This window comes from Gekko japonicus, unplaced genomic scaffold (genome assembly GCF_001447785.1).
Source record: "Gekko japonicus isolate JY-2015 unplaced genomic scaffold, Gekko_japonicus_V1.1 scaffold1374, whole genome shotgun sequence".
NCBI classification, from domain to species: Eukaryota; Metazoa; Chordata; class Lepidosauria; order Squamata; family Gekkonidae; genus Gekko; species Gekko japonicus.
The window spans coordinates 227,525-237,646 of record NW_015164711.1 but is presented as its reverse complement, the minus strand read 5'-3'; the positions used below and the strand labels follow the sequence as shown (position 1 = coordinate 237,646).

Genomic DNA, 10,122 nt, shown 5'->3' with positions numbered 1-10,122 from the left:
TAGCATTGCAATAATTTCCCCAGCATGTCAACTTTACAGTGTCAGTACTAAAAATAGCCCACGTTGGCATGATGAGCTAACAGGCATGCCAGCTGGAGCTTTTTAAACAAGAAAGGAGATAAATGTGCCCTTCATGGAAAGTGATGGTTGCTCTGTTCGGGCAACCAGCCAGAAAGCATCAATAGCCCACTGGCACTTTTCCCATTAGCGGTAAATGAATCGTGCACATCGAAGCAGGAAAACACAATGTTCGCACTGTGCCAACAGAGCAGCACATGTGTGGTGAACACAAGTAGGCTGGAACAAAGTTTGAGTCCAGTGGCACCTTTAAGACCAACAAAGTTTAATTCTGGGTATAAGCCTTCATGTGCATGCACACTTCATCAGTAGGCTGGATCATTCTCCCTCCTCACTCAGTGATGTTGAGACCTGTGGGCATGGACTGCTTTGAGTTAAAAGCCTCCTTGTTTTTTTCTGAGAGTCACTGATCAGCAAAAGCCCACGTGGGGGAACTTAGCCTTCTTTTGGTGTGAACAGCTTGTGAGAGGAGGGGAACTGGCTTGCTGGATACCACAGTGAGGTAAGCAAAGACCTGGGACATTTTGACACATCAGATGTGGCTGCTAGAAGGGGTAGAACATGTGAGTACTCCAGGAGGTGCCTCTGTTGCCTACCCTCTGTGAAATTTAGCTGAATTAGCTGGGTACTACTTGCACATTTTCATTCTCCAAGGAGCAGGCATGCACCAGTCTCCATTTCTACATTTTATCTTCACAACAGGTCTGTGCGGTAGCTCACGCTGAGAGTTTGATTGGCCCAAAGTTACCCAGCAAGCTTCACAGCAGAGTGGGTCTCATCACTCTAACCACTACACCACTACTGTTCTTCTGGCCACTGTGTGACACAGAGTGTTGGACTGGATGGGCCTTTGGCCTGATCCAACATTGGCGTCTCTTATGTTCTTATTGGCTCTCTAGAGTAGTCCCTGAAATTTGGCATGCCTAGAAACTAAAAGTCCTAGAGTGCAATCCTTAGTGGAGTTACACCCTTCTAAGTCCATTTAAGTCAATAGACTCAGAATGTGGTAACTCTGTTTTAGGATTGTACTGTAAAACGTGCAAGTTTTTTAAAAAAAGAGTTCAGTATGCAGTTACTCCAGTCTAAGGCCACTGAATGGATAAAGAATAAGTTGCTCTACATAGAAACAAATGAATTTATTTATTAAGAGAGCCAGTTTGGTGTAGTGGTTAAGTGCACGGACTCTAATCTGGGAGAACCGGGTTTGATTCCCCACTCCTCCACTTGCACCTGGCTGGATGACCTTGGGCAAGCAGTAGTTCTGATAAGAGCTGTCCTTGAAAAAGAGCAGTTTCTGACAAGAGCTCTCTCAGCCCCACCTACCTCACAGGGTGTCTGTTGTGGGGAGGGGAAGGGAAAGGAGTTTGTAAGCCGCTCTGAGACTCCCTTGGGTAGTGAAGGGCGGGGTATAAATCCAATCTCTTCTTCTTCTTCTTCTAAATTTTATTTGTAAAACCACCCTTCCCTATGAGACAGGGCTCAGGGTGGTACACATCAGTATAAAAACATATACATATATGTAGTAAAATAATATTTAGATCCATACTATGATACAACAAAAGATAACCTATGTCCAGTAGGACGGCGATGGAACTGCTTAAAAAAATATGCCACCACCTCGTTGGGGTGCGGGGGGGAGGCAGGAGAATCAGGAGTGCCAACCTGTTGCTGTCCTCAACCAAACATCGGGCGGAACTACGCTGCCTTGCATGCCCAGTGGAACTGCATCAAGCTGAATTAATAAATAATAAATAAGTCCTGCAGGGCACAGATGTTATTGGGCAGAGAGTTCCACCAGGTTGGGGCCAGGGCTGAGAACGTACTGGCCCTGGTCCAGGACAGCTGAATATATCTCAGGCCAGGGACCACCAGCAGGTTCTTATCAGCCCAGCATAATGCTCTTTTGGGGGAGGGGGGGGTATACCAGGACAGGTGGTCCTGAAGATGCATGAGTGGGGTCAGACTAAAGCAACTCTGTACAGGAATGCACTGGGAGTAATAATAATTGTAACATGCAAAAGAACAAAGTTTGAGTCCAGTGGCACCTTTAAGACCAACAAAGTTTAATTCTGGGTATAAGCTTTCGTGTGCATGCAAGCGCTCTAACCTGCTGACTGCTAATCTGATCAAGAACGTCTCCAACAGTTCTCACTTATACCCCGAATTAAACCTTGTTGGTCTTGGAGGTGCCACTGGACTCAAACTTAGTTCTCACATCTGTTTACCTCTTTTATTTGTATGCTAATCTGCTGCCATTCACAGGTCTTACCAACTGCTTTAATCCAATCTCAGCTATACTTATTGCCCAGTTACTTATGCATCTTGACTCTAACTAGCCCTTCCTGGCAACTAAACCCCATATGAAAGGCTTGAGGAACACTTTTTCAATGTATCTGATGAAGTGTGCATGCACACAAAAGCTTATACCCAGAATTAAACTTTTCTGGTCTTAAAAGTGCCACTGGACACAGACTTTGTTCTGTTGCTTCAGACCAACACGACTACCCACCTGAATATGTAACATGCAAAGTTACCCCAGCCGAAGCCCCTTGAAACCCATGGTTTCCTTGTTATGCTTAATACCGAAATAAACTACATCGATCGAGGGTGGCAGCCCCTTTTCCTTCATCTGGCACGAGGGTTGCCAACTGGCCACTGCGGTGCTTGGAAAGCAGGCTACTCTGTAGAAAGCTTTACCTGCCGATCCAACAGCTGTTATGAACGCAGGCGTGGAAGCCAGGTCTTTTTAAAAATTTATTAAAGAAGTCAGTAGCTCCAGACAAGAGGGCCAAGGAAGGGCACTCTGCATATGTTCAAAAATGCTACAAACAGCTTCCGGGGCTGTTGTTTGCAGCTCAACCTACGCCCCCATTTTACGGCTTCCCCACGTATGTGGTGGTCCGACTGGATCAGCGGTGCAAGCGAGAAACGCCGCGGAGCACACCCGTCAGGGGCGCGCGGCGGAAGGTTGTCATGGTTTCCCCGGTCACATGCGCGCGAAGTTCCTCCCGCCTTCCCCCAGCGCTGGGGGCGGGAGACGCGGCTGCTGCAACCACCGTCGGGACTGGCTCCTTGTCGGCTGCTGCGCGGAGCACTGGCGAGCGCCATCGGCCCTGCTCTGCGCTCGGTGCCGAGGCGCGCCGGCGGGAGGAGCAGGAGGCTGGGGAGGGCCGCTGCCGGGCCGCCCGCCTCCGCCCGTCGAGCGCCGGTATGAGCATCTCCATCCCGGAGGGGCTGACGGAGCTGCTGCAGGGCTTCACCGTGGAGGTGTTGCGGAGCCAGCCGGGGGACCTGCTGGAATTCGCCCTCCAGTACTTCGGGCGCCTCAAGGCGGCGGCGGAAAAAAGCGCCGCCGCCGAGCAGGAGGCGGCGGCGGCAAGTGGTCGCCGCCGCCTGAATGCAGCCTCGCCTGGCCCGGCCCGGGGGAGCCTCTTGCAGCTCCGCAGGGCCGCCTCCGAGTGCCGAGGGGTCAGCTTCGTCGAGGAGTCTATGCAGTCGGATTCGGAGAGCGGTGAAGGGGAGGACGACGAGGACGAGTTCACCGGTAAGGCCGCCGGCCGCCGCCCCCTCACCCCATTGCAGGCTGGGCTGCCGCTCTCAGACACGCCCCTCTCCTCCAGCCGCTTCGCTCTGGCTGGCCTCCTGCCCCTCGCGGGGAAGCCCTTTGCCCTGAAATGCTCTCGAGGGCGGATCCGCGCAATGCAAGAAGCAGAGGGGACGTCTTGAGACTGCGGAATCAGATCCCCATCAGTAGAAGAAAAATTCAGTTCCCTTAAAAAGTGGAAAAAGCAAAGCCGGGTTGTTTCCTTTTCCTAAGGTGGAGAATATGTTTGGGGGAAAGGTGTGGCAGAGTGGGGGCACCACACTAAAAACCCTGCCCCCTTGTCGTCACGTGCAGAACTTCCAAAGGCAGCAGGAGTGATGAGCTTAGCAGGTGGGCTGGTTGGTGGTGATCCCTCTACCCAGGCAGTTTAGGCCTTTGTAGATCAGTGTTCCCTCTAAGCTGAGTTAGTGCGAGGTAGCTCAGTTTTTTAGCCTCCAGCTCACACATTTCTGTCTTAGCTCAGGAAGGATGGCTCCAGAGCAAACTAATTTACACAGTAGCTAAATCGCTCACTCACAACTTTAATGCCAGTAGCTCACCAAGTAGAATTTTTGCTCACAAGACTCCACAGCTTAGAGGAAACATTGTTGTAGATCAAAATCCATGTGAAGCTGCACCCCACTTCACCAGCAGGGCAACAAGCAGGAGAGGAAATGAGCAGGTGAACTTTTCCCCTGGAAAATTTCATTTGCAGTTTTCTGTAGCTCATAAAGGCTCCAGGACCATGCCTTAAGGTACTGAGGTATTAAGATTAGGATGTTTGATCTGCAGATGCTGTTAGATACCTGTTTCCATGCCTTGACAAGAATGGTCAGTTGGTGACCCTTAGCATAAGCATTTGGATGTATTGAATTAATATGTGGCATACTAATATCCCAACTTCTGAAAAAGTTTTCCTTGCCAATCAAACTTGTTAACAAAAGGTTTTGCATTATATTGATGAACAATTGTTCAGTTGCCAAGATCCAGATAACATTTTTTCAGGAGCTGTTTTGCTCAGTGACTATGAATTGACCATCTCTGTTATGGTAGGTGAGCGTAGCATCAGTGGGGGTCATCCCTCTACCCAGGCAGTTTAGACCTTTGGCCAGTGGTGTTTGGAGAGGCATACTTAAACAGACTATTTAGGAGTATTAGAAAAGAAAAAGAGTCCAGTAGCACCTTAAAGACTAAGAAAGTGTGTGTTAGGGTATGAGCTTTTGTGAGTCACTGCTCACTTCTTCAGATACAGCTAGAATGTGAGTCCATCTGTCCTATATATTGGAAAGTGGAGTGATTTCAGATGCCAAATGATATTAGCATCCAATAGAAGATGTGATTGGATTAGGTGTGATATGAAGAGAGGTAGTAGTCATGGAGAAATCAGCATTGGTAATGAGACAGGAAACCTAGGTCTCAATTAAGTCCAGGTGGATGCATTTCCTTGAGCTTTGTTATCAGTTGCAATTCAGCAGTCTCTCTAATTTTCCTTTGAAAGTCCTTTGTAAAATAACTGCTACTTTTAGGTCAGCAACTGAATGTCCTGGAAGGTTAAAATGTCCCCCCACTGGTTTTTGAATGTTGTGGTTTCTGATGTCAGACTTATATCCATTTATTCTTTGTTGTAAGGACTTGCCTGTTTGTCCAATGTAGGGGGTGGAGCGCATTGCTGATACATGATGGCATAAATCACATTAGAGGATGAGCAGGAGTAGGGACCTGAGATGGTATGGCTGATGTTGCTGAGTCCAGTGATGGTGTTGCTAGGATCTATATGAAAGCAAGGTTGGCCTTATGGTTTGTTGAAGGCCTTGGTACCAGAGTCCATTTATTGTTAAGTAGTATATCATTGCAGGTGAGAAATTATTTTAGGTTAGCAGGCTGTCTGTAAGCAAGAAAAGGTTGGCCTCCCAGTGCCTGTGTGAGGGAACTGGCAGTATCCAGCATGGGTTGTTGGTCATTAATGCCTCATATTCCCTAAGAAAGAGTCCATATGGAAGGCTCCCGCCAGAAGATGTCCTTTTGAGCTGGAGAAGTATCAAGGATTCGCTTGTTCCTTGCCCTCCCTGTGCTCTTGGTATAAAGTGAGTCTATTGTGGGACTCACTCTTTCTCTTGGAGTCTTGTGTCACTCCCCCCCCCCCCCCCCCCACAGCATTCAGGTAAATTAGTTGTGCTACAGGAAAAGGCCTAGTTACCCAAAATGGCCTCAGATTTTGGATGGAGGTTGAGATGCCTTTATATTTTCATCAATCTGGAGAGGGAGAAAGGGATTGACTCCACAGCTTGGCATTGCACATCTGATGAATATCTTCAAAACACCTTTATTCAACAATTAGCAATCACAGTCAGCAATACCACACCTTAGCATACCATCTGGAAGGAGCAATGCGCATCTTCCTGTCCTGGAAAGGTCCTGTCTACACAAGGCCAACACATTCAATGACACTAATTTTTGGTGCGAGGAGCTTGAAGGAGAAAGACTCCCGAATAAGCAACATTCCCCCCCCCCCGCCATCCAGGACTGCTGTAAGACCAAGAAACCGCGGGGGGGGGGGGAGTTGATTCAGGACAACAGTCTCACCCTCCCTCACCCAGGTCTCGGTCACACATGCCAGGTCTACATGTTTGTCTATCAGGTAATCCTGGAGAACAGAGATCTGATTAATGGACCTGGCATTATACAACACCAGTGTCGGAGAAGGGTATACTTTCCTAGCCCCACAACCAGCATCCCTTGGGATGGGACAAAGGCAGGAAGGGGACTGAGCATTACCGTATCTCCATCTCCTTCCCATAAACTGCCTTGTCCCACTATCGTACTTCCCCTGACCCTCTATCACTGGAATCCCTGACCTGGACATAGCGTCCCCTGTGAGATGTTATTGGCATTGATGGATGGGACATTCAATAAACAATGCAATAGGATTAGGGTTGTAAAACCAACCAGAAGTCTAAAAACAGAACTGAAGCAAAGCATAAGTATTAATATGATACATTAAATGATGCAAAATTCCATAGTGGGATCTTAGTTTCAACAAGCTGTACACAGTAGTATAGACCACAGTCCTTAATAAATTTTCGAAGTGACTTTGTGAATCATTTAGTACAGTGCATAGAAAAGCGCTCTTGAATAATTAAGTTTTGCATAGTTTGTGGAAAGCCAGGCGAGTGGGAGCCTGACTGACCTTCTCGGGAAGGCCATTCCACAAGGTGGGGGCCCCAGTGGAGAATGCACATGTGGGCAGTTGTTGACTTTACTCATTTGGAGGTTGGCACCTGATGAAGGCCTTGTTCGGAGCATAGGGGAGTGGTGGAATCGCATATATCAGGTTCCAAGGCCATGGAGGGCTTTGTATGTGATAGCTAATACCTTAAATTGAGCCCAGTAACTAATGGGCAATCACTGAAGTGCCTTCAGGACGAGAGTAATATGCTTGCTCCATCTAGTTCTAGATAATAGCCGATCTGCACCAACTAAAGTTTCCAAATTGATTTTGAGGGGTGACCAATGTACAGTGCATTGCAGTATAGCTTCGATCTTACTGCAGCATGGATCCAGGTGGCCAGATCAGCTGTATCAAGGTAAGGGACCATCTTTTAGGCTAGGCTGAGTTGAAAGAAAGCCTTTTTAGCAACTGCATAAACTGGCTTAGTGTATAGGCAAAATTGATACTGATGAAGTGAAACATGTTGCCATCTTAGGATAAATGATCACAACAGTCCACAGAACTGACCAACTTAGATTCCAGTTGTGCTTTAACTTTTTGGATGTGGGTACAGCAAAACCTTGTGCCTTGGGTGTCGAAATAAAGCTTCTCAATTGCAAGTTGCTCACATGTATTTAAATAGCTAGGTTTCCCACCCTCAGTGGAAGCAGGATCTCTCTTCCCCCTTCCCAATAAATATGAAAGCAGGAGCTTGTTGTGTTTTCCTCCAATCAATATGAAATTAACAGATTGACCCTTTCTTGATCAATGTTTCCCTTTTTTTCTGAGGGGGAGTGATGATGTGTATGTGGAAAGAATTAGCTATCTTGGTGGGGAAGGTGGGAGTGGAAGGGCTTCTGGGTGAGAAATCTGTCCCTGTTACAAAAGTGTATGTTATAAAAGATTGATTCTAGGGGTGTTAAACAGATGGGATATAAAACATTTATGGTCCTTTAAAGATGAGAGAAGTTTAGGTCACAGAAATCTAAAAATGCATGGGCCAGAATATAAATTCCTTTTAGGTTAACTTTAAATGGCAAATAAAAGTTAGAGTTATCTCCAGCTCCACTTGCCTGATTTCCCCATCCACCCACCCAGTCTCTTCTGGGATGTTTTCCTCCTGGAGGGCTTTATGACATAGGCATTTGTTAACAGCATTTCTGCTGAAAGATGGCATACATAGCAGTGTACAAAACGCATCTGTTCTGGAGGAATGTGGTTTAGAGGCACACATTTCTTGTTTCCCAAACACTAAGTCTTAACTCTGCAGAACCAATAGGATAGGTCTGTAATCCTGTTATGGTTAGAAAGGAGAGTTTCCTTTAGTCAGTTTCCATTCCCCACAGGATAGTAAGGCAAGTAGCTGATCTCAAACCTGAGTTAAATTGTGCCTTCAATGTGTTTGTAACAAAATGTGCAAAATACCACATGTCTTCTTGACAGTTATGTTGTTTGGTAAGAGAGTCAACCCTAATGATTTTTTCAGCTAATAGTTCTGTGGAGTGTCCAATCACTGAAAATGTATAGGTTTTGATTGGATAATACTGATGCGTGCAGCAGCTTGGAACTTTCCTGAAGCCAGTTATATCGTTTATGATTATTTGGGGAGGGGGGAGAATCCTGAAAGTAGAGGGATGCTTGCAAGCTGTGTGTGAGAGATAATGGGATTGGATTAAAATATCTTCATTCTTTGATCCTGAACATTATGACTGTCAAACTTGGGACTTGCTGTACTGTTAAGAAGGCAGTGAATTTAACCGTTGGTAAGTGAAACCCTGTCACAGTGTATTTGTGATGGTGGATTTTGAGGCATTTGTATGTTAATTTCTTCCTTCCTAGATGGCTGTGAGAAAGCTGTCTAAGAGCTGTGAGTGAATTGCACTGAATTCATGTTTTAAATGAACGAATTTTTAGGAAACAGCTGTTAAACATAACATTTTCAAAGTAGTGTTACAAATAAAAACATTAAAGCTACTGTCTCTGAAATTGGTGAATAGATTTACAATATACCATAGTATTATTATTAACAATGTTGAAGAAGTGAATGTTGAGGATAACAGGAACGTGCATGCCTTTTGGAGCAAATTTCCATGAAGAAATTTTGTTACAAAGAGTATATAGTGTCCTGGGATTGTGGATTGCATATAAATGCTTGTACAATATAATAAAGTTTTGTTTTTAGACTCATGCTGAATAGATACAGTAGTCACTGCTGTAGAGGGCACAGTAATGACCCCTTTCCTTTAGAGATCAGCATTCTTGATATTAAAGCATACTGGAGTTAGAGCTTCAAAAGTTTATTCTTGGATACTGTATTGCATGTGTTATAGAAAGTATTTCTTGGATGTGTTGGGCTGGACATTGTTCTCAGGGTCCAAAATATTGAATTTGTAATATTTCTCAGTATCTGTGTATCCTTAGCATACAGCTACCTCATGGTTAGGCTTGTTTTCAGCACCAGTAGACATGCAGAAATTCAACAGTGTTGTATTTCCCATCTCATATTTTAATGCTGGAAAATCTCACTATTACCTGGCCATTAACAGCACGGGAGCCCTGCTTGGAAAATACTTAAGGTTCTACAGTGGGTGTTGATGCCTAAATAGATTGACAGGTACAGATCTTTAAAGGCTTCTGTACATTTAATAATTGCACAGAAGATGGAAGTTTCCTCCCACTGGTGCTGCAGTGAAAGTATGGGGGGGGGGAGAAGGGAGCAGTGGCTGGTGGATTTTCCTTTCTAGGGAACTGCTAAAGGTACACATACCGTTAGGTGGCCAGGCTGGGAACCTTGAAATGGGTTTTCTGTTGTTCAAGGGATGGGCAGAGTAAATATTAGAAAGATTTTCTTTTCTTTAAGGTGAATGTAGTACTCAGACAAAAAATTGCCAGTATTCCTATTTGTTTGAAACACCACAGATAGACACACGCGGTTGGATCTAGCCAGCCTTTTTCAGTCTCACTCAATTACCTTCCATTGTACAGTCCTCATCTTGTGTGGCTTTTGTAAGTTCGGGTCCCATGATTCTCAGCATAGCCTTTCAAAGAGGATACTTCCTTCCTTTTTCATCTCTTCCTCCCTCAGTCCTGTTCGCCTGTAGGGCCAGAGAGTAGTAGTCCAGAGGAAAGGAGGGATCCAGAAAGAATAGACAAAAGTTGGAAAATGCATGTGTGAAAAAAGTTACCATATCACGAGGATGTGATGCTGTTTTTGCAGGAGTGCACTCTTGATTCAGAGACCTGGTGCAGAGCT

At 45.7% G+C, this 10,122-nt stretch overlaps 1 protein-coding gene across 1 annotated transcript in view; it reads left to right on the top strand.

Moving 5' to 3' along the window:
* The first annotated feature begins 2,996 nt into the window (after positions 1–2,996).
* PRKAR2B (protein kinase, cAMP-dependent, regulatory subunit type II beta) overlaps positions 2,997–10,122 on the top strand; it is a 93,370-nt gene continuing 86,244 nt past the window's right edge. Inside the window, exon 1 of the mRNA XM_015409548.1 lies at positions 2,997–3,622. Coding sequence (XP_015265034.1) covers positions 3,052–3,622 — 571 coding nt within the window. The 5' untranslated portion in view covers positions 2,997–3,051. The remainder of the gene's footprint in view (positions 3,623–10,122) is intronic.